This window comes from Marmota monax, unplaced genomic scaffold (assembly GCF_021218885.2).
Source record: "Marmota monax isolate L192 unplaced genomic scaffold, Marmota_monax_Labrador192_F-V1.1 WCK01_AAM20220418_F8-fsc00009, whole genome shotgun sequence".
Taxonomy (NCBI): domain Eukaryota; kingdom Metazoa; phylum Chordata; class Mammalia; order Rodentia; family Sciuridae; genus Marmota; species Marmota monax.
The window spans coordinates 23325940-23350826 of NW_026694710.1; the positions used below are offsets into that span (position 1 = coordinate 23325940).

A 24887-nucleotide genomic window follows, 5' to 3' on the forward strand; every position below is an offset into this window, starting at 1 on the left:
AATTGGGCAGACTCCACCCAGTGCAGGCTCTTGGGCATAAAAGTGTAAACTTCTTTGAAAGACTTTGCTTTGAGAAGAAAGTCCGTGGGCAACCTGCATACACAGGGCCATATAGGAAGTTGTTCCCAGGAATCATTTCAACATGTTCAAATGTCTAGGCACTCAGAGGCCTCTGCAGCCATGGTGTAAGTGGGTCCAATTACTGTTCCTCCTGGCAGCAGGCCTTGGCATTGTCCAGGTGGTGCTGTTTTGCAGGTATGCAGAATACAAGAGCAACTGGGTAATGGAGGCTTCCACTGAGGTTTAAAAGGAAGGCCTGGGAGGTCAGACATTGTGTGACAGGGCTGGAATTCCTCCAGGCAGCCCTGAGAGGGCAAGCTGTGAAGCTGTGAAAGTGAAATTGAAGCTGCAGTGGAAACCCTGGAATGCCAGGAGTGTAACATCGGCTAAGGGAAGCTGCAGGCAGCAAACAGAGCCAACCCAAGACTGGCCATGTGGGCTGCAACCAGCCAGGCCACAGGGGCAAGGCTGCTCAGCCCCTTAGAGCTCACATCATGCACTAGGTGCCTAGGTGCCTGATGGGGAGCTATAGGATTTGATGTTTGTCCTGCTGAGCTTTGGTCTTGCTTTCTTGATATTCTTTTGTTCTACCCTTTTGGAACCAGAATGTTTACCCTGTGCCATTGTATGCTGGAGGCATACAGCTTGTTTTTGTTCTGGAATTTTTTTTTTTTTTTAAATATAGGTTCATGGCTAACAGTTTGCTTTCAGACTCAAGAGACTTTGGGATTTTGCACAATGCCAGAACCATTACAACTATGGGAACTCCCAGAGGTGGACTGAATCAATTTTGAATTGTGAGATGGATGAGCCTCTGGGGGCCAGGGGCAGGATGTTATAGTTGGAATCTGGAATGTCCCCCAAAGGTTCATGTGTTGAAGGTTTGGTCCCCAGCTGGTGGTGCTGCTTTGGGAGGTGAGGTCTAGTTAAAGAAGTAGCTCCTGAGGGAGTAGAGAGGAAGGCCTTCAAAGGGTTTATTGTCCCCAGGCCCTTCCTTTCTCTTTTCTCTGCTTCCCGGCTGCCACTGTAAAGGGACAAATAAATGAGAATGGTGGGGACTGAGGTTAAGAAAACAATTCTATAAAATGAGCCCACTAAACTGACTCCCCACATGCTTTCTTTGCCGAAAAGTAATCTGCCTGCAGGCCCCCCAGGCCTGAGAGGATAGGAAATGTCACATTCCTCAACAAACTGAGGCAGGGGGCAGAAGGCCCAGCAGTCAGTATAGGTAGTGAATGATGGGGGTTGAGAAGATGAGGGCTGGTATCAAAGACAAGCAAAGGGTTGCTAACAGCTAATTTAGGATCACACCTCCAGGGATCACACTTCCAACACAAGCAATTACCCCAGGCTGCTCCTTCCTATCCTTAGGCATATAGGGAGGGGAAATGGGGTAGATTTGGGAGGTCTGTAAAAAAAAAAAAAAGCAAGACACAACCACTCCCATAGGTACTAGCTCTGAGCCCCACTTCTTTCCAGAGAAGTCTATCTCGGTTCCTCTCTTAAATAAAACTTGTTTTCTACGCTTGCCTCAGTGTTTCTCAGGTGTTCCAGGGGAACGAGGACCAGATCCTGGCCTCTGAGACCAGTATCACCAAGAGGCGAACTGCTTGGCTCTACCTCATACTCACCACCGTGATGTTCTGTCTCACCACAGCTGAGAAGCAATGGAGCCAAGTGACCATGAACTGACACCTCTGAAACTGTGAGTCAAAATCAATCCACCTCCTCTGAGTTTTTCAGGTATTTTGTCACAGCACTGGAAAGCTAATATAGTCACTGTCCTGAGGCCCCACCAAGTCCCCTCAGTGGGTCTGAGCCAGATGCTCTAGCTCACGAGGTCTGCAACCTCAGGTTTGACTGCCCCTCACATCACTGACAACCTGGTGATCCAGGCCTTTGCTGATCTTGCCATTTGAAATGACACCCTTTCTACACACCTTTACATATGTGTGCACTGGATAGGTTGGATTCTGTTTACAAGCCACAACTGACTTGTCCCTCAGCAGACATCACCATTCAAGGTGATATTCCTGCTCCTAGGTTGCACCTTCTCTTACTTTCCCTCTCCATCACCAGTTATTGAGTGAGTACCTACTGTGTGCCAGGTACTGTAATTGGGGCTTTACAATATATTTCTATTATCTACACGTCAGTCTGCAAAACATGTTATTCCCACTTCATGATATCTGTCTTGCAGAGTCATGGAAAATGAACAATTACAACTGAAGGTCTTGTAGCCAGTAAGTGGCAGGGTGTAGCCCACCCCAAACACAAGTGGCAACTAGATCAGTCACTTTATAGGAAACAGAATCAATGTGCTACATGCTTATGACTTATGGCCACATCAGCAGGAAGTCAAAAGCTCCCAAACATTTAACCTAAGCACATCTGCACTGAAAAGTATAAATTATCTTCATGGGGTCATTTAATAGCAGAGTAGCCTTCTCTGATGACCAGCCTTCCATAGCTAACTCAAAGTGCTAACAGCTAGTTACAGAAGCTATTCCAAAGTATGAATTAACAAAATGTGCCGCAATCTGGCTGGGCACGAATAACCGAGCCACCACAAAGCCTTGTAGGTTCAAACAGCAACTACTTTATTTCAACTCTGTCCGGCACTGCACGCGCGCTCTTCTGCCAACGCCACCCACGCGGCCCTTCCAGAAACACCCCACACCGGAAATCCCTCCTCCGGCACTTCCCCAACCAATGGGAACTCTCCGGGAATCCCCGCGAGAACTCCAAAGTAGCGTGAGAACTCCAAAGTAGTGGGCACCCGAGGCAGCAAGAGCCGCCCCATTGCCCGACAGTAAAGGTCAAATATACAATACAATCAATCCAGCATCACAGCAATTATATATAGTTTAACACAAATCATCATCTCAATGGTTTGCTGGTGTCACCTTTCAAACATTCCCTCTGGCAAATGCCAGGCGTCATTCTGACTGGCAGTGGCTCTCAACATCTCCCCCATTCTGTTTAATTAAACAACAAGCAATGTGGCTTAGTGACTGTGCCTGTTAGGTTGTCCAATGCTACATATGGTCCTTACCCGTCATCGGATGAGCTGACCTCAGGGCGTCAGCCTCCTGTCTTAGGTTGGTACCACTGCAATTGGATCTTACCCGTCACTGACTACCGTCCAGCATACAGCCATACTTGTGGATAGGCCTTTGCACCAGTGGGGGGGTGAGGTTCTTTGCCTCACCTCTGTTGGCCCCCAAATTTGGCCTTGGTGCCAGCAGAAGGGAGGAGGATGCAAAATGCCACGACACCAAGCCAAATGACGGCTCTTTTTGGAAAAATTGTACCACCGATGACACCATCAGCAAAGATGCCCCAGCACTACCACAATTCACTGCACCAACAGATAGTTCACTGTTGAGAGCCACAGTCGAAGGGGCCCCAGCAAACTTCCAGCTGCCAGCAAACTTCCAGCTGCCGGCTGATGATTGGCTCACAGCGGCCCCAGCAACATCTAGCTGATTGGCTCCTCTGCAGTGATGCTCATTGGGCTGTTTCCCTGCCCTTTCAGACCACGGAGCTGCTCATTGGGGGACTTTTTTGGCTCCGCCCACACGACCCAGCCAATTGGCCTCAAGAGCAGGAGGATTGTGGGAGGTGGAGAGGCTTGTGGTTGTGAGAGAGGCTTGTGGGAAGCCGGTGGTGGCAGTTAGGCTCTGAGGGTTTTTCCTGAGGAGCTGTTTTGTTTGGCTTGTGTGGTTCTAAAAATAAAGTTCGTTTCTTTTGACAAGTGGCTCCTGAATCGTGCCCAGCCACACTGTGGCAGTTCACAATGCATACAAGTGATACATAGTCCAAGCAAGTTCTACAAGCAGTTCAAAGCAGAGGAATCCATCGATATGTCCATTTCCTCCCAAAGTAAATCGACTCCTTGATTGAGCATTACTTGTTGAGTTATTATTCATTGATGCATCAGTTTATACAGTTTGTTGTGATAGCTATCGTAGAAGCTGTAGTTTGGTTTTATCTTTGTCTTCACCGGCACAGGGATGAAGATAGGAATTCTGACAATGATGGCTAAAAAAAATTATGTAACATTCCAGCAGGCACTAAAAGAAAGCAATTTTCTAAACAATTTAGTATCCTGAATAGAATTAGATATAATGAAAAGGAAAGGTGAAAGTAAACAAACAGATCTGTTAACCTCCTTTTATGTTCACATATTAAAACAATCCTCAACAGCTGTTTACCCAATTTAAATTAAATCATTTAAATCACCTGAATAAAAAAAAAAAATATTTGGATCCATTTTTCCATGAGCACTCCTCATATATGATATATAGACATACGTACATACAGACATACAACACAAAACACAAGTGTGCACACATAACATACAACACATGACAATAGTAAAGGCCTTGTAGCTTTTCACAGGTGAAATCTCCATTGCAAAGTTTAAAAACTCCACAGTCAAAAAATAGAACTGATCAGCAAATCATTAACCTTGGTCTGTATGAGCTCAAAAAATAGAACTTCATGATGTGGGAAAAGGCAATAATAAAATAGATATTGAAAAAAAAAGCATCCTGGTTACCACCTGGGTTTGACTCTTCTTATGATATCCCATCCTTCTTCCTGTAACTTGCATATGAGTCTGAAGGTATTCCCACAAGTAAGCCTCAAGGTTTCTTACATTTGAAATAGGCCTTAATGGTGTTCATTATTCATTAGTTTCCAAGTGTGGGAGAATCGCTGTCGCAGATGTAAGAATAGCCAAACTGGAGCTCTGGATATCAGCTGTTATGGATTTGAGTCAAATCATCTTCTTTTTGGTCTGTAGAAATCGCTTTGGTTAGTCTCTCTGGAATCCAAATCGGTTGCTGTTCTTCCTATGAAAACACACAAACAGAACCCCGACTCCAGACAATCACTGGGTCAGGACCTTTCCATTGTCCTGTTAAAATATCCTTCCAAAGTACCTTAGGCTTATGTACATTTTTTTGGATACATATGCCTTTCCGCAGCACTAAGCCCTGATGAATCCAAATTTTAAAAGTTTAGAGTAAAAAGGGTTATTTTAAGTTTAACTTTGGAGGATATATACCCCTTCCAAATTCCCTCTTTTTGCTTTAATAAGTACATTTTAATAGTTTGATGAGCTCTTTCAACTATGCCTTGTCCCTGTGGATTGTATGGGATTCCTGTTATATGAGTAATGACAAATGATGAGCAAAATTGTTTAAAAGAGGTAGAAGTATAACCAGGACCATTATCTGTTTTTAACTGTTTTGGAATGCCCACAGTGGCAAAATTTTGTAAGCAATGAGCTATAATATCTTTAGTTTTTTCTCCGGCATGAAGGGAGCCCATCAAAAATCTAGAAGTAGGTGCTCACTTCGGCAGCACATATACTAAAATTGGAACGATACAGAGAAGATTAGCATGGCCCCTGCGCAAGGATGACACGCAAATTCGAGAAGTGTTCCATATTTTTAATGACAAAATCATAGAATTTGCAGGGAAATGCTAAGTGAAGCTAGCCAATCCCTAAAAAACAAATGCCAAATGTCTTCTTTGATATAAGGAGAGTAACTAAGAACAGAGTAGGGATGAAGAGCATGAGAAGAAGATTAACATTAAACTGGGATGAGAGGTGGGAGGGAAATGGAGAGAGAAGGGAAATTGCATGGAAATGGAAGGAGACCCTCAGGGTTATACAAAATTTCATACAAGAGGAAGTGAGGGGAAAGGGGAAAATAATACAAGGGGGAGAAATGAATGACAGTAGAGGGGATAGAGAGAGAAGAGGGGAGGGGAGGGGAGGGGAGGGGGATAGTAGAGGATAGGAAAGGCAGCAGAATACAACAGACACTAGTATGGTAATATGTAAATCAATGGATGTGTAACTGATGTGATTCTGCAATCTGTATATGGGGTAAAAATGGGAGTTCATAACCCACTTGAATCAAAGTGTGAAATATGATATATCAAGAACTATGTAATGTTTTGAACAACCAACAATAAAAAAATTTAAAAAAAAAGACATATTCCTAAATGGTACTTCAAATTGAGTTTATTCTCCCACCAACATTGTGTGAGAATATGTATTTGCCTACAGACACAACAAAAGTTAATATCAAATAACCATTTTTTACCAACCTAATGGATGAAATATTAGTATCTCATTGCATTTCTTTTAGTAAAGGTAATTTTAAATTCAGTTATTGGCTATTTTAATTACATCTCACATGAATGTTTATTTCCCCGTTTTCCTGTTTGATTGTTAGTCTCTTTCTGTTTCCACATGTACAAAATTTTTAAAAATTGGGTTAAGTTTGGGGCTATTTTTGCCACTTTGTCTGTTGGTTGTGCTGTGTTGGTTAAGTCAGTAAGGCTTTATGATTCCTTCTCCTCTCTGCAGATCCTCTGCTTCTCTGGAGATGAACTGAGTAAATCATGACCGACCTTGTGCACCACTGAGTTATGATTAGTGACTCTGTTCAACTTCAAATACATAAATAAAGGACCTTATCACCTCAAAAAAAATCTAGAAGAAGTATCAACTGTAACATGCAAATATTTTAATTTTCCAAATTCTGGCAAGTGTGTGACATCCATCTGCCAAATATGGTTAGGTATCAGTCCTCTAGGATTGACTCCAAGATTAACTTGTGGTAAAAAGGTCACACAATTTTGACATTGTTTTATTATTTGTCTAGCTTGTTCCTTAGTTATTTTAAAACGCTTTTGTAAAGTATTAGCATTGACATGGAACCTTTTATGAAAATTTATAGCTTCTTCTAGTGTAGAGAAAATATGTATGTCATGTGTAGTTTTATCTGCTAAATCATTGCCCAAACTAAGGGCTCCAGGCAATCCTGTATGTGCCCTGATATGTCCTATAAAGAATGGATCTTTTCTGTCCCAGATTAGACTTTGTATAGTGGAAAACAAAGAGAAAACAGTAGAGGAAGAAGAAATCCTACCAGCATCTTCAAGGGATACTATAGCATTAACTATACTGACTATCAGAAAATAAATTAAATACAGAATCTTTAAACATCACAAAAGCTTGTAATACTGCATTAAGCTCTACCTTTTGAGCTGATTGTTTGGGTACTAAAAATGTAAAAGTTTGATCAGGGGAAACTACTGCTGCTGTACCATTATTTGACCCATCAGTGAATATATTTGGAGCATTCATGATAGGTGTTTTTCTTGTCATTTTGGAAAAACTACAGGATGCGAAGACCAAAAAGACAATAAAGGATTAGATGGTAAGTGATTATCAAATGAAACATTAGATTTGCACATGATTATTGCCCAAGTATTTAACTCATTAGCTAACTCATCAATTTGATCCATAGTATATGGAGTAATAATTTTATTGGGAGAAATTCCAAACACTCCCTTTGCTGCTTTTATTCCTTTGAGTATTAATTGACCTACAGCCTCAGGATACCTAGTAAGAATAGTGTTAGGAGAATAAGATAAATGTATCCATAATAATGGGCCTTCTTGCCAAAAAACTCCTGTAGGAATATTTTTTGTTGGTAGTACAATAAATAATAAAGGCAAACTTATATCAATTCTATCCAAATGCATATTTTCCACATATGTTTCAATAATTTTTAATGCCTTTCTTGCTTCAGGTGTTAATATGCGGGGTGAATTTGGATCTGATGGACCTTTTAGGATATCAAATAAAGGTCCTAACTCTCCTGTTGGTATGCCTGGATAAGGCCTTATCCAATTTATGTCTCCTAATAACTTTTGAAAGTCGTTAAGTGATTTGAGTTGATCTACTCGTATTTGAATTTTCGGTGGACGGACCATGGTTGAGGATAATAGAACTCCTAAATAATTAATTGGAAAATTTAATTGTACTTTATCTATTGCTATCTCTAGATTATAATTTTTTTAATAAGTGTGTGTGACATAACATTCTAGCAATGTGTTTTTATCTTTGTGTGCTAATAATACATCATCCATATAGTGAAATATTTGTAGTTCAGGATTTTGATTTCTAAGTGGCTGGATTGCTTTGTTAACATAAATTTGACACATAGTTGGGCTGTTAGCCATCCCTTGAGGGAGTACTTTCCATTCATATCTCTGATCAGGACCTTCATGATTCAGTGCAGGGACAGTAAATGCAAAATGTGGACTATCCTCAGGATGAATTGGAATTGAAAAAAAAATCTTTAATATCTATAGGTAAAACATACCAGGTATTTGGAAAAGCAGACAATTGGGGAATCCCCGATTGAGCAGGTCCCATAATAACCATCTCATTATTAATGGCTCTTAAATCTTGCAATAATCTCCATTTACCAGATTTCTTTTTGATGACAAAAATGGGAGTATTATGGGGAGATACGGAAGGTTGTATATGTCCCTCTGCTAATTGTTGTTTGACCAGGTCATGGGCTGCTTATATCTTTTCTTTAGTCAGGGGCCACTGAGGAACCCACACTGGTCTTTCTGATTTCCAAGTAATTTTTATTGTCTCAGTGGTCCTTTCTGAAAACCCAATCAATGTCTATCTATTCCTTGATCTATTTGAATTGGTGCTGCTATACCTTGTTCTTGTTCTCCTAATCTTTTTTCTTTCCTAAAACCTTGTCTAGCCCTAATAGTGGGCACATTTGGATTGATGTTATTTGTTAATGTCAAACCTAATTGATCTAGGACATCTCGTCCCCATAAATTTATAGGAAGATGATCCAATACATATGGCTGTATAGTTCCTTCACATCCTTCAGGATCCTTCCAATCTAATACCATTGCACTTCTATGGGGATTAGTTGCTACTCCAAGGCCTCGAAGTGTTTGAGTGGCCTATTGTAATGGCCAATGTTTCAGCCATTCTTGACGATATGATGCTAAGGTCTGCACCTGTGTCCAGTAGTCCATTAAATTCATGTCCTTGAATATTTAGTTTTAGCATTGGGCGAGAATCTAAATTTAAAGACAGCATAGCCCAACCTACACCTGTGGAGCCTAATCCCCTGGAACCTCTTTTTACAATACGACTGGAAAATTTATCATGCAGGCTGGGTATTAATAACTGTGCTATTCTATCTCCTGGTGAAATTACTGATATACCTCTTGGAGAACTAGCTATAATTTTTATTTCACCTTCATAATCGGGATCAATTACCCAGGACTTATCATAAGTCCCTTTAGTGTAAAAGAACTGCGTCCCAATAATAAGCCTACTGTTCCTTGGGGAAGAGGTCCTTTTACTCCAGTGGGAATGATTTGAACTCCCATCTCTGGAGTTAGTACTGCTCTGGCGGAGGCGCAGATGTCCAACCTTGCACTCCCTCTGGTTTGTCTGATGAGGGATCTAATGGATAATGTGTCCTGGGCACTACCCTGATGGTGTTGCTGGGTTCCTCCATTGCCCCATATATTTGTGGTCGTGGGCCCTGGAGCATTGGGCCCCCTTGTCCGTTTTTTGGCAATGGAGCCTGATGCCTTTCTCCACGATATCGTGGGTAAACACCTGGTCCTTGTCTGTTTTTTGATAATGGAGTACCCTCTATGGTGGATTGAGACCGGCATTCATTAGCCCAATGTCTCCCTCTACGGCATCGTGGGCAAATACCTGGTATTCTACCCCTTTGATACCTAGTTTTGTTAAACCCTCCTCCTATGGGGCAATTCCTTTTAAAATGTCCTGTTTATTTGCAATTGTAGCATGTTTTTGGCCTGGCATCTAAAGCCTGTTTTACTGTAGCTGCCAAGACTTGCCCTTGTTCATTAATGTCTCTACATAATTTAATATATGTGTTTAATTTTATGTTTCCATGGTCTAATGGCTTCCTTGCACCAACGATTTGCTTGCTCAAAGGCTAGCTGTTTAATTAATGCCATTGCTTGTTTCGTATCCCCCAAAACTCTGGTAGCTGTTTGAATAAGTCCATCTACAAATTCAGCATAAGGTTCATTAGCTCCTTGTATTATCTTAGATAATTGTCCTTGTAAATCTCCATGTCCTTGTAAAGTCTTCCATGCCCTAACCGCATCTGCAGCAATTTGTGAATATATAGCAGGACCATATTCAATTTGTTGCCGCTGACCCTCATAAGGTCCCTGTCCTAACAACACATTTAGATTTCTGAGGATAACCGGCTGCTGCATTCCGCCTAGCCGTCTCCGTGCGAAATTCCTGATTGGCAACCTTCCATAACAAATATTGCCCTCTATTTAGCACAGCTTTACACATGCTATCCCAATCTGCTGGAGTCATGTCCAAGTTGGTAATGGATTCGACCATACTTACAGTGAAGGGTGCTTGGGGACCATAGGTTGTTACAGCCTCTTTTAGCTGCTTCACTGTTTTGAAATCTAATGTATGGTGAATTCGCTGCTCTCCTGTCTGCTCAAATACAGGTCATGCTAATCTTTGAGGTCCTGTGTCAGGATCCCATCTATCAACTACGGGGGTTGAGGGCCACTCAGCATATGTTGTCTCCATAGGCGCTGTTGGTTGGACACTTACGCCCTCTGGTGATAGAAAGGTGTTAGTAGCAGTCTCCTGTTGTAACTTTTCCCCTGATCGCTTTTTCTGCTCTAAACTTTCTTCCCCTTTCTGACTATCTCAAGAGGCCTCCTTTTTTTCCTGATCTAATATGTCTTCTACCATAATCTGAACTGAAATCTTTGGACAAGGCAAACAAAATCGTATCATCATCCACAATGGCAATGTGCCAACTGGCAGAGTTCCTGGGTTTTTCTTTTCCCTGTCCCTTAAATCTTCACCATGATGGTCCTATTGTGATATATTCAACAACTCCTCCTTTAAAAGCCATGGGCTACATTTTTGTATTGTATCAACACATGCCCTGACTGGTTTTGGTTTTACTGGGGTGCCTCCTTCCTCTAACAATTTTTTTAACATTCTTTCGGTTTGTTTTTTGCTAATTTCTGATCCCATATTTCTGCTACAAGGATAACGCAACTCAAACAGATAACTCAAAACAAAACCGAAGCAAAATGAAACAAAAACGGAACAAAAAATTGTTGTATCAATTTTCCTGTTTTTTTTGATATGTATATTCGTGGTCTCTCTCTATCTCTTCCTCAGGGCCAAACAACTTCAAACCTTGAGCCAACCATTTTTCCCAGTTTGCCTGAGAAAGTTCTAGGGATAGGCACCTTGAAACAAAAACAAAAAAAAAATCAAAACAAGAACACATTGTTTTTTGAAAAGGTCACCCATTCTCTTGCCTTCCCTCAGGGGAGAGCAATTTCACTTACCTCCGAGCTTCAGGCGTTCCAGCACAGACCACCAAATGCCGCAGTCTGGCTGGGCATGAATAACTGAGCCACCACAAAGCCTTGTAGGTTCAAACAGCAACTACTTTATTTCAACTCTGTCCGGCACTGCACGCGCGCTCTTCCACCAACACCACCCACGCGGCCCTTCCAGAAACACCCCACACCGGAAATCCCTCCTCCGGCACTTCCCCAACCAATGGGAACTCTCCGGGAATCCCCGCGAGAACTCCAAAGTAGCGGGCGACCGAGGCAGCAAGAGCCGCCCCATTGCCCGACAGTAAAGGTCAAATATACAATACAATCAATCCAGCATCACAGCAATTATATATAGTTTAACTCAAATCATCATCTCAATGGTTCGCTGGTGTCACCTTTCAAACATTCCCTCTGGCAAATGCCAGGCATCATTCTGACTGGCTGTGGCTCTCAATAAAAATGCACAAAAAAAGTTATAAAAATATTTTATTTAAGTAGTAGAGGAAAAATTATACATACTTAAAAATGATTAAAAATTCATGTAAAAAAACGCTAAAATCCCCCCAAAATTTATATAATGGTAAAATCCAAAGTGATGGGAAAACACAAAATACTTCCATCTGTTCCTGCCACCCAATAAAATTATTATAAAAATGAATTATATGGTAATTACTAGAGTTGCCTTAAAGGCACATGACAAGATAATTCTAGTCACTTGATACAATGAACTGCTGTCCCTTACATGCAGGAGAGTTTATTTAAAATACTGGGAACACATTAAAGAAATTACTTTTGCCAAAGAGTCAAACAGATTAACATTGCAAAATAGTTATTTTCCAATAACATAGGTTTGTGAAAAATCCAGTCACAACTAGAATTGGATAATATGCAAGTGAAAGGTGATTTATTCTGATTTCAACAACAGAACTACCAAGTTACAGCTTTTCCCAGCAGCCCACCTGCTTGGCAGGAAGGAGGACACACTGCAGCATTCCCATCATCCGCTGGCAAGGCTTCCAACAAGCTGGACATTTAACTATTCACTTCAAACTTCCATGTCCTTAAATCTGAAAGAAAACCAGCATTGAGTCCCAATAAAACAACTTAAGTTCATGAATTTAACATTAGAAGCGCAATTCAAATCTATATGCCTGCAACAGCCCTGGGTCTCCATGGCCAATCACAAACCACATTAGCAGGAAGTCAAAAGTTCCCCAGCATCTGGAGAACTCAAAATCAAACAGCCACTGAAGACCTGAAGGCTGCAGAGGGTGGGAGTTGGGTCAGAGGAAAGGATGCACTGTGGTGTGAGAATGACTCAGAAGCCCTGAGCTGCTTGAGGTAAGGCCTATGACTGGTCACTCCCTCGATGAGACACCCACTGGTCCCATGACACAGCACATCTGGGAGACACTATTTACCTCACTAGTCAAGTGGCACTAGCAATATTTTCAGACTGGCAACAAGGAGATTGATTATTACATTTCTTCTTTATAAAATTTCTTCAATATGAAATGGTGTGACATGTGAACTAATTTATTTTGGAAGATGCAAATACTATCCTTATGAAGTCTTTGAAAAGCAGGTGCCTTCTCTAAAAGCCGTCACTTAGACCTAAATTTTACAAAAGCAAAGAGGACTCGGTCCCTTTCATCTCAGAGAACAGTGGCAAAAAACTCTGGCACACACATGACTGGAGTCACTCTCAAGTAATCTACTACAGCAGAGTCCACTGAAAACTGTCTTGAGAGACATGTTCACAAGTTCATGATTAAAAACAAGATATTCCAGCTAGCTTACCTTCTGAAGTCATCCAAGGAGTGAGATGAACATTACAACCCCCATGAACTGGGTAAATAATAAAAATGGAGTGAAAAATGACCATACATTCCATAAAGCAATGTTGAAGCTGAAAGGGATCAAAAAATAAAGAGTTAAAAACCATAATTATCATCTATACAAACATCTTTTACCCAAGAATTGGGAGTTAAAGAGCTCAGCCTGAGGGCACTCATCCAGCCAGCAACTTTCCACACTCTTCACATCTCCACATCCACAAATAGGCCAGGGCTAGGAAGGGAAACCCTACACATGCTTACAGAGCAGCACGAGGCCTTGGAGAAGTACTCAGACCTAGAATCTAAAGGCCTCCAGTGGCAGCTGGCACAGCCCCTCAGAGACTTAATGTCCCTTAAGGCTGGTGTCTGCAAGAGACCATGAATTAAACTGGCTGTGGCCTGCTTTATGATCTCACACATTACCAAAAGATCAGAGTAAAAAAGACAAAAGTACTTTCTCTTAAAAGCAGAATGAAAAAAGTAACCATTTATAAGAGGCTATCAAATCTTCACCAAAGAAAAAATGAAACATTTTCTAAGTGTAAATGATTTTTAGTAACTGAATTTATAAGAGCAAAAGCTAATAAGGAAAACTATATACAAATCAATGAGTTTTTCAGAGTTACTGGTTTTATTATTAAATATTTTGATAATTATGAATTTTAAATAACCATACTCCCACTGGCCTAAAAAGTAATTTAACATTATTTTTGGGATGCTCTTAGCTATAAGATAAAAAGTAAAATAACACCCTGGAATGCCCACATAACCTAAGGGTTAATAACTGCCACACCACAAAGCCAAAGAGTCTTAAACTGCAACTGAAATCAAGCCATAGAAATAAGACTTAAACTGAATATGTACAAAGGTGTTTGACTTTTCCAAAATCAGAATTCAATTAATATATAGAGGAAAACTGAAGAACTCTAAAACACACATGAAGAGCAGTTTTCTCCCTGACTGGCAGGATTATGAAATATATTTCATTATGGTTTCCTGTAATTTCTAGATTTTTCTTCAGTGGTCAAATATTCCTTTTTTAAACGGGGAAAAAAACTGCTTTTCACTGAGTACCTATTAACTGATAAAGAAGGATATTCTCTGTGGAGTTAAAAATAAAAATAACTAAGTGCAACAGTAGTGACCACTAAGGAGAGGCTTTTTGACCATATTGTGGAAACCACATAACCAGGTAAAACAATTCAATGTACCTATGTGTATCACTATGGAAGAAATCCAAACTGTGTGGTGCCTGCTAATAGGGAAAAAAGTTTAGTTGTTCCTCAGTTATCTGTAGAGAATTTGTTGAAGACCTCCAGGTACTCAAGTCCTTTGTATTAAATCGTATAGTATTCACATACAACCAAACACAACCTCTCATATACCTTAGATCATATCTCAGAATATCTAACACGATGTAAATGCTATATACATAGTTATTATACTTTTGTTTAGGGAATAATGACAAGAAAAGAACTCTGTATATATTCAGTAGACAACACTGTTTTCCAGTTTGAAGTAGGCTGAAGATGTAGATTCAGAACCTACAGAACAGAGGGTGACTGTACATCACTTTGGACAACAGTTTGGCACTCTTCACTAAAGTTGGAAGAATATATACCCTATGGCCCAACAATTTCACGTGTGTGTGTGTGTGTGTGTCTGTGTGTACACATATATATATATAACCTATGCACATGTGCCCCAAGAAAAACAGAAAAGAACGTTGCTCACAGCATCCTTCATAACCACCACAAATTGGAAACAATCCCAATGCTGTCAACATGGAATAAATCAACTAGGATTTGATTATACAATAGAACATTGCACAGCAATAAAAATTAACTACTGTTATCAGCGACAGTAAGTATGAACTATATATATGTGTATATATATATAAAATGCTGCACATATGTAGCCAAATGTAAAAAAGTACATACTATACGAATTCATTTATATAAATTTTAAAAACTTGAGTATTTAAGCCAGACATTGTAGTACACACCTGTAATCACAGTTACTTGAGATTAAAGGAGGAAGGTTGTAAGTTCAAGATCAGTCTCGGCAACTTATCAAGACCCTGCTTTAAAATTTTTTAAAAGAGCTAGAGATGTGGCTCAGTGGCTGAGCGCTTGTATAGCATGTGCAAAGCCCTGGGTTCAATCCCCTGCATCTGCAAAAGTGTGCAAAAATAAGTGATCTCCATGAAGGCGGGGAGAGTGCTCATCTGTGGCAGGAAGATGCAGTGACTGAGAGGGGCAGGAAGCAGTGGCCAGGATGTGGGCTGGGTTCTCTTTCTTCATCTGGGTGTGGCTGACAGCAGTGCTGTTGTGTGATTAATTTGTTCAGCTGTATGTCTGTTTTTTCTACTTTTTTAATGTATTGTACATCACAATGAATAAGATTTAAAAAACAAAATGGAGAATGTGTACATAACGTCACCATTTCTGTTTGAAATAACTAGGTACATAAAGAAGGAAAGAGATGCTAAAGACAAGGGAGCCTGAAGCACAGGAATGACCGAGGGACTATTTTCTATTAAACCCTGGTTCTTCTTTTCAGTTTTGGACCACACACATCATTATCCAATCAAAAGAAACTGTTTTTCACTTATATTCATCATTTCAAAGTTAACTTACCAAATTCCTGCTGCAATAAAACTCACAGTTGTAACAGGTATCAACGATGGATACTTGACATCATACTCTTCAATTCCACGGTACCACTCCAGGTAGACTATGCAGTAAAATGCAATCGACAAGCTGACAAGCAACAAGGTCCCACCAGAGAGAAACCAGCTGGGGGAGAAAAACAAGGCAAGGGCTGCCGACACTCAGCCAATCAGCAGGCGTCTTAACAGCTTCGCTAATAGTCTAAACGTCGGTTTCTAGAACATCAACCAGAGAAGGGTGCAGAGAGGTCTTCCATTCCACAATCTCAGCATTTGAATACGTCAATCCACTGGGAGACGGGGTGAGAAATGAGACACGTGACTCATGGAAGGGTTAAAGAGTGAAGCTTCACACATATGCATTCATATGTATGAGGTAGAGGGATCATAATTTGAGGCCACCCTGGGCAATTTAGCAAGACCATCTCCTCAAAATAAAAAAAAGGGCTGGGGATGTAGCTCAGTGGTAGAACACCCTGGGTTCAATCACCAGTACTAGGGGAAAAAAAGGCTTTCTGCAATGAATGGTTTGGGCATGGTCTGAGTGTGTCCCCAAAGGGTCATGTGCTAGAATCTTGGTCACTCTCTTAGGAGGTGGCTGAGTCATGACTGCCCAGGGATTAATGATTTTCTTGCAAAAGTAAGTTCTTGCCCTCAGGATGAGACAGGTTACCTACAGAGCATGTTGCTCTAAAGCCTGGCACCTCTTATTGGTTCATCTCTTACACTCAATCTTTTGCAGACACCCACTTCCCCTTCGACTTCTCCAACATGCTGTGACACAGACATGGGGTGCGATGCTACTTGGAGTCTCCAGTGCCCAGAACTGTCAGCCAAATAAACTTCTTTTCTGTATACATCACGCAGCCTCAGGTATTTTGTTACAGCCACACAAAACAGACTAAGACACCTATCTCAGAATAACTTCTATTCTCTCCCAAGGGAGTGTAGTTTTGCTTCCTGTCAATTCCACCTAAGACCTGACAGCCTGTGTGAGGCAGCCTTGACAGCCCTTCCTTCCAGTCCCTGGTCATAAGAGGAGGCCAGATTTAGAGAAAGAAATCCCTTTCTCAACCTCCCAGTTGAATCCAAACCCCCACTATGCTTTGCCTGTGTATGTGGAAGACTGGCAAGCCATGTTGACAAGGGAGAGCAGACAGCTACAGTGGTTCAACCACTGGGTAGGCTTCCGCAATGGAAGATTCCAGGCTCCATCAAGGCCTTTCATGATGGCCCATTTCTGGGATTCAGAATCTGCACTGGCAGTCCAGTGCAGGGTTTCTGAGTACACTTTGAAATCTGCCTGTCTGGGTTTGAATCAGATCCAGCATGACGAGTGTGTGACTCAGGCCAAAACTACTATCCTCAGTGAGCTGCAGGCATACAGACCACACTTAACTCACAAAGCAGCCAAGAGTTAAAGACAGACTCCTTGCACACCTAACCCCCAGTGGTGATTATTATCATTCCACTCTTCTTGTCTGTGAGAAAAACACTTCCATGTTCCCCTTCAGGGTCCTTGACGACGTCTCTCCTGCTGGAGTGTACATCTCAAAGGGTGATACCACCACAGTGAAGAAATCTGACCCGACTATATAACGAAGCAGAGCTACACATACAGCACATAAATAACTATCACTTTATCTGTGTACTGAAACTCTACAGGGTAGAGGTACAATCAGGAAAAAATATCTTGAAAAGTCTCCACATGGGGCAACGATACAAGAAGGGCTAGGGAGCTCCAGGCTTAGTGGTCATCTCCTTGCTTCCTCGGAGTCCTTTATCTGTTTCACAGTCACTCCACGAGTGGCTGCTCTCTCCAGATATGGCTAAAAAAAAACAAGGAGATTTTTAAAACTTCCTAAACAAAATCTAATACTGAAAGCCAGTGGTCCTCATTCTGGGCTGTACATCAGTTACCTCTGCATTGCAAAAGAAGTGGTCTTGTCCCCAGTTTCCAAAATTCTGGGTCTGAGTAAAGTCCAAAATATCTGGGATTTTAGTTTTAGTCAGGTTTTCTTCTAACTCCACAGCTAATTTTGACAAACACAAGCATGGTTAAAACAACAACAACAACAACAACAAAAAAAAACCCAATTTCCAAAGCATTGTGATAATTTGTTTGGTTTGATATCCCATCTCTCTCAAGTTTGAACATACAATCTTTCAGCCCTATGCAAACCCGAAGAATCCTAATGCCTTGATCTGAACTAAGGCTGGAGCAGGGGGAAAAGAGGTCAGCTCAGGTGTCAAGGAACCCGCCGGTGAGGAAAAGCAGAACTCCACTGTTGAGAGCCACAGCTGAAGGGGCCCCAGCAAACCTCCAGCTGCCAGCTGATGATTGGCTCACAGCGCCCCAGCAAACTTCTAGCTGCCAACTGATTGGCTCCTCTGTGGTGTTGCTCATTGGGCTATTTCCCGGCCCTTTCAGACCACGGAGCTGCTCATTGGGGGACTTTTTTTGGCTCCACCCACCCGACCCAGCCAATCTGCTTCAAGAGCAGAAGGAGTGGGGGAGCTGGAGAGGCTTGCGGGAAGCCGGTGGTGGCAGTTGGGCTCTGAGGGTTTTCCTGAAGAGCTGTGTGGTGCCCTGTGTGTTCTAAAAATAAAGCTCGTTTCCTTTGACAAGTGGCTCCTGAATTGTGCCCAGCCAGACTGAGCCACTCCACTGCACTGCCCCAGGTTCGCCTTTCATTACATGGCTGCTTGACTCCCCACCCAAATCCCTACCAAGACACAATGCTATGCAAAATCCTCAGCCTCCAGGTGTGCATTTATGTCTCTTTCCCCTAAGATGATGGGAACCTGAAGTCTGATGGGAAGGTGAGGACAGGTGGATGACCTCAACTTCCCTCCATCTCCCACAGCCCTGATGCCCACATCCATGTCCTGGCTCTGCCACATAATAGCTGTGGTCCAGGATACTCTACTAATGGCTGCAGTTGCAACCAAATATTTTATGGGTATTGTCATTTCTCACCCTGCCTTTTCCTTTTTTTTTTTAATATTTGTTTTTTAGTTGTAGTTGGTCACAATACCTTCATTTTATTTATTTACTTTTATGTGGTGCTGAGGATTAAACCCAGGGCCTCAAACATGCTAGGCACGCACTCTACCACTAAGTCACATCCCAGCTCATCACCCTGCCATCTCTTTAGAGAAGTGAGAACACCTAATCTAAGAATGCAAACAAAGAAGTTCTCCCATGTCTCCTCAATCCTCAAAAAGTCTGCCTTCTGAGGTCGGGCCAGCTAGGCCCCTCCTAGGCATCCTGTGTATCCTGTGCACACTTACACAACACGCATACAGGCCTGTTCATCTGTCCACTGCTGCCTGGAATGGGTGGCTGGAGGGCCAGAAGTGTAGTTCATCACTGGCACCCACACCCAAAAGCATCTTTGGCTTCTCTCAAGTGTCCGCTGAGTGAAGGAGCAGCTGCTACTGGTGGCGTTTGAAGTATCCATCCCTATATTCCCAGCCTAAGTTGTAAACCAACCGAGAGGAAGGACTCAAGTTGTTGAAGATCAAAATGTCATCTTTACTGCTGATGAAGCTGCAGGAAGGACACTTTGGTAAGCAGTGACAAAGCCTTTCCTGATAATGAAACAGTGACAGACAGTCTTAGCCACAGTGGAAACCTAGGGACCTCTTCCTGCACTGCTGCCTCCATAAAACCATAGCCCAGAAAAGAAGACCAAAGCCTGTGTTTTTGGAGCAGCCAACTCCCAAAAGGAGGAAAGTGCTTTACTACATTCATCCACTCTTTATTTCAAACCCAAATGGGCAAGTCACACACTACACAGGAAGGAGTAGGTGGAATGAAAGGGCAGGAAGATGGTAGTGTTTAGGGAAAGTTCCTACTCATGGAAATATGGGGAGAGAGGAGCAAGTTCTCGCCTCCTAAGAGTTTAAAGAGTCCCCTGTGCCTACCTCCCCCTCACTACTTCCTCTCTACCACTCCCTCTCTCCCTTCCTCCTCCTCCAGTAGTCACTGGTCCTCTTAAGGAGACCGCGTCCTACCATGACTGCTTCTTTCCAGCCCTATAAGTACTTCCAAACAACTGATCTTCACCTCCTGAGCAAGCCAGCCCTCCAATGCCAGCTCTGATGCTCAGCAACACCACTCCCCTGCCTGTCATCTGGGGGCCTTCAAGTCATTCCCCAGTGTTCAGAAGGACCCCGGGACGTGATTTCACAACCTTCCACTCCATGTCAATTCCTGAGATTACACTAAGAGATGTCAGTTCCTGGCCTGGCCACAAAACTCCTGACTTCTCCCACTGGTGACCTCTGCCATAGCTCTAACCCCATCACATCCTCCACTTAACTACTCCCTGACACACCCTGAGATGGGTTTCCACTCGTTCCTTCCAGTTCTACTGCACTTTGCACTCACAAAGACAGTCAGTCCTTCTTTCTACCTCCTTTCTTTTCCAAATGGGTTTAAAGCCTTAAATTCACTACCTTCCTCATCCTACAACACATCAGAGCTGAGAAGGCACACTGAAGTTGTTTCCAGTTTTCATCCACTCTGCTGTGCATCCCCGGAGAAACTACCCTCTTATTTTGTTTTTTCTTTTTCTTTTTTTTAATATTTATTTTTTAATTGGACACAATATCTTTATTTATTTATTTTTATGTGGTGCTAAGGATGGAACCCAGGCCTCACATATGCTAGGTGAGTGCTCTACCACTGAGCAACAACCCCAGCCCCCTTATTTTGTTTTTTCTTTTCAGTTTTTTCCCTGACATAAAACCAACAAATTTAAAATTTGGGGGCGGGGGGCTGAGGGGTACTGGGAATTGAACTCATGGGCACTCTACCACTGAGCTACATCCTCTGCCCCTTTTTTTTTTTACTTTGAGACAGCATCTCACTAAGTTGCCAAGGCTGGTCTTGAACCTGCAATCCTCATGTCTCAACCGTCTGAGTAGCTGGGATTTAAAGTGCAGCTGACCCAGCTGACAAATTTAAATTATATATATTCAAAGTACACAACACAATTTAATGTGTGTATATGTATGAAATGATTACTACAATCAAGTTAGTTGACACACCATCACCTCACAGTTACCAGGGTGTATATGCATGTGCTAGATATACTTAAGATCTACTCTTTCAGCAAATTTCAATTATAAAACACACTATGATTAACCACGGTCACTATGCTGTGCTGACTCAACCTGTTCACTTTATAATAGAAAATTTGTACCCTTTGACCAACATCTCTTATTCTTCTTTGTATCATTAGCACTTCCAACATGATGCTCAATAGAGACTAGGAGCTTATTAAATGTATGAATTCAACTGCCAAAATGAAACAGGAAAATTTAGAAAAGAATGTTGTTATGGTTTAGAAATGAGGTATCCCCCAATGACACAATGCAAGAATTTTCAGAGCTGAAATGATCATAGATTATGAGAGCTGGAACCTAATCAGTAGATTAACTTACTAATGTGGCTTAACTGGGCAGGAACTGTAGGAAGGTAGAGAGTGGCTGGAAGGTCACTGGGGTTTATATTTTGTCTATGGTGAGCTGAACTCAGTCTCTACTTCCTGGCTGCCCTGAGCTGACAGCTTTCCTCTGCCACAACCTTCCACCATGATGTTCTGCCTCACCTCAGCCCAGAGCTAAGGAGTCAGTCAACCATGGACTGAACCTTTGAAACCATGAGCCAAAAAAAACTTTTTTCGTTCTTTAAGTTGTTCTTCCCAGGTCTTTTAGTCACAGGAATAAAAAGCTGACTAAGACAGATGTTTAACTTGTGAAGTGATAAAAAGTTTTCTTACCTACTAGTGTGAAAGTTTTCTTTAAGGGTTTTAAAGAAATCAACATAATAGGTCACAACAATGGATGCCAAAATCCAGAATCCAGAATGAATATTAAGTCTTGGAAGAGGTTTCTCCTTTTTCTCAACAGTTGTAGAAGATCCTGCAAATAAGGGAGATTCCAATTTAAGTTACTATAGTGTTTTTTTTTTTTAAGTTGCAGTTGGACACAATATCTTTATTTATTTATTTTTATGTGGTGCTGAGGATCCAACCCAGCGCTTCACACATGCTAGGCGAGCGCTCTACCACTGAGCCACAGCTCCACCCCATAAGTACTATAGTTTTTATGAGGAAAAAGGTGACTATTGTAAACCAAATAAATCATTTCCTAGAGCCTTCTAATAACCATAATCAGTCCAATTACAGCACTGAATCCTTCTGTAAAATCAAGACATATTTGTGTTTGCAAAAATAATTAATAGGTTACTATGTGTTCAAAATAGCCAGTTATTTTGTATAAATGAATTTCAAAATCAAATTAACACCCTCATTAACACTCTCTCAGATATAACAATGCCACCCAGCATAGGAATTTTAACACTGTGGTCCCATTTCCTCTAGAAAAGTATCAGCCCCATTAATTAGGAAAAATGCCAAATGTAAATGTCACGTACAAAATGGACTTCTGATTTTTCAAGACAACTGTTTACAAGGAAAAGCGTTGTATTTTGAACCACCACCACCTTTTGAGGCAGCTCAACCATGAAAAAGATTACACCAGAGCTCTAGTCCCAGCACATCACTGTCCCAACAGGTAAAAGACAAGCGACTTCTCCCATCTTGGAACCAAACCCAAGGGTGACTCTAACACCAAGCTCTCCTGAGGCCGCTGTGGGTGAGACTGCGGGCAGTCCTGGGCAGGGGGACTGGTCATGAATACAGACCCTCAAAACTCTTAAGTCATGCCTGGGCACGATGGGGTCTGCGCTCGTTTCCAAAAGCTAACGAGCGGGCAGCTCTACAATACAGAGGATGACCAGGTCCACACCACCCGGCCTCCCACCCTCACCCCCGGCCTGGCCACACCACCACCACGCACTCCTCCTACTGCACTCCTCCGCGTCCTCACAGGCGCCACAGGTGGCCCGTTTTGTACCACCTGGTGGCACACCGGCGCTTCCCCTGGCATGTCATCCACCGGGTACCGATGCTACGGCCACGGGCCACCGAGGACATTCCCTCCGCCGCCTGCGACGAGCAGCCACGAGGGGAACCGCTAGCACACGCGGCCCTGTGTACCGGATCAGGACGATTCCCTGGTGAATTCCTAAGACTAAGACGGAACCTGAGGGTGATTTTAATTTTAACGGGTATTTCCGGAAAGGGTTCTAGGGCATCCTGCCGCGCTGTGAGGGGAGGACGCGCGGGAACCACCGGAAGCCGCGGAGCGTCCACGACTCTAACTCCGCGAGCACGAGTGAGGTAGAGCGCGGAGCTCACCCCCCGCCGCGTCGCCTTCGCAGTCCAGCCGGGTCTCGGCGTCCCGCGGTACCAGGTAACGCCGCCGCAGCTGCTCGCGGGCCTGCGCGACGTCCATGTTGGCGCCCGAACGCGGCGGAAGTGACGTCGAAGCACTTCCGGCGCTCACGCGGGTGGCGAGGCTTCCCGAAGTCAGGCGTGGAGGTTGTGGGCTGTTGCAGTTTTCGCTGGTTGGAGGCTAAGGTGAAGTTGGCGTTCTCGCGTCTGCGCCCAAATCCGCCGGCGTGGTTTGAATTTTAAATCAGTACTGCTCTTTTCTGGTGTCTAAACGACTAGTTTCCCGGGTTTGCGTGGATCAACGGAAACCCCGAAGGACCAAGCTTATCGCTGCCGCGGGTACGCGAGACAGATGTGGCACCTTCCCTGACCCGCCAGTGCCCAGACTCTCAATGTCCCCCCGCCCACCGCGCCCCCAACACACACACACACACTCACACTCTCTCCGCCCCCCCCCCCCCCTTTCCTCTCCTCCTCTCCAGGAATCTCCCTGCTGGACCTGAGAGGGTTGAGGGCAGCCCCAGGAGAAGGAAAGGACCCTGGACTGCACGCTGAGGAGTCAGGAAGCAGCTGTCCCCCAGCCAGGGGCCTGCGAAAGCCGGGTGCAGACTGAACCGTTCAGCCCCAGGACAAAGTTGTTCTAACGAAGAACAACTCCTCAAAGTTGTGTTTCAGAAGTCATGTTCCTCAAGCTACCCTAAGGAGCATGGGTCAGTGACCAAGAGGCTAGCTTTACTTCGTTTCAATATTAGAATCTCCACCCGGAAAAACTAAAGCCTCATTTGCATAACATGAAAAGTGCTGCTAGATGCCAGCCCAGGATCTTCCTGCAGGTGCAGACCAAGGTGCCTCTGCCCCTCTTGCACTCGCATTCCCTGCCCAAGCAAACTGCACCCGGCTGGCCTGGCCTCTGTGGGCGATTCCCCACGGTCTCCTTATTTGCTGCAAATAAGTTTTCCTCTGTGTGACAGCCATGTTTGGTGTTCTGTTCCAGTTTGATTCCCACTAAGAGGTGGACCCATTGAATCTGGTGACATTCTGACCAGTTCAATGGCCTTGGGCAAGCAGTGAGCATCTCGGCCTGTTTCCTCTTCTGCTCCATGGGGATTACACCTGCCTGTGGAATCATCGTGGGGTTTGGAGCACCAGTCTTTGGTGCCTCTTAGCTCCCTTCTTCCTGCTTGGGAAAAATTTTTCCATCCTTACTGTGGAATTAAATAATTTTTCCCAGAAAACTGCCCTTTCCCACCACTCAACACCCATAAACCATGTTGCTAGTTCACAACTTTTTCTTAATAATCCTGTTCATTATTCTCCCACCCTTTTCCTCTGAGTTGTATGCTGAGAATTTTTATGCTTAACCATTCAAACTTTTACTGAGCACCTGCGTGCAAAGTAAAATTTGAATTAGTGGGCATTCTTTAATATCTTCTCTATGTTGTATTTCTTAAAAGAAAAGGAGTTTCTATCAATTTATTCTTGTTATTTCTTCAGTCTTTCTTTACTCTTTGGAGCAAGGATTCAATAGCTAGGAAGATCATACAGCTTTTCTAAACAATACCTTTTTTTTTTCCTGTTTTTTTTTCTCTCTTTAAATTCCAAACTCCTAAAGAACTAGATTCATCTCTTCTTCGCCTTTCCTTCTTTCTTTCTCTTATTCAAGGTTAGAAGTCTTGTTAACAGGAAATAAATTCTTTCCATCAAATACAGCCTTCTGTTGATTGTCTCCTCAAAAAAAAAAAGGTCAGAGCTGGGTCTCTCTTGTAACCAAGT

General features: G+C 42.8%; 1 protein-coding gene, 1 long non-coding RNA gene and 1 other non-coding gene across 3 annotated transcripts; 2 read left to right on the forward strand and 1 right to left on the reverse strand.

Moving 5' to 3' along the window:
* Positions 1 to 5417: 5417 nt before the first annotated feature.
* Positions 5418 to 5524, forward strand: LOC124078851 (U6 spliceosomal RNA). Its single transcript, XR_006847079.1, has one exon. It is a non-coding gene; the product is annotated as a U6 spliceosomal RNA (small nuclear RNA).
* A 6240-nt stretch (positions 5525 to 11764) lies between these two features.
* Positions 11765 to 23198, reverse strand: Tmem128 (transmembrane protein 128). Its single transcript, XM_046423782.2, has 5 exons — positions 23079 to 23198; positions 21597 to 21738; positions 15773 to 15931; positions 13096 to 13204; positions 11765 to 12362 (listed from the first exon to the last, which is right to left on the reverse strand). Exons 1-4 carry the CDS (start codon positions 23173 to 23175, stop codon positions 13105 to 13107), a joined length of 498 nt encoding a protein of 165 aa, XP_046279738.1. The 5' UTR covers positions 23176 to 23198; the 3' UTR covers positions 11765 to 12362; positions 13096 to 13104.
* LOC124078733 (uncharacterized) lies at positions 23184 to 24819 on the forward strand. Its single transcript, XR_006847029.2, has 2 exons — positions 23184 to 23300; positions 23597 to 24819. It is a non-coding gene; the product is annotated as an uncharacterized LOC124078733 (long non-coding RNA).
* The last annotated feature ends 68 nt before the right edge of the window (positions 24820 to 24887 follow it).

Bases quoted from the DNA above. Each gene is read 5' to 3' on its own strand.
- Tmem128 (XM_046423782.2), bottom strand. From the start codon at position 23,175: ATGGACGTCGCGCAGGCCCGCGAGCAGCTGCGGCGGCGTTACCTGGTA. The intron at 15,932-21,596 runs GTAAGAAAACTT...TTTCTCCCCCAG, and splicing joins GAAAACTTTCACACTAGTAG to CTGGTTTCTCTCTGGTGGGA. The intron at 13,205-15,772 runs GTAAGTTAACTT...GATCCCTTTCAG, and splicing joins TTTATTGCAGCAGGAATTTG to CTTCAACATTGCTTTATGGA.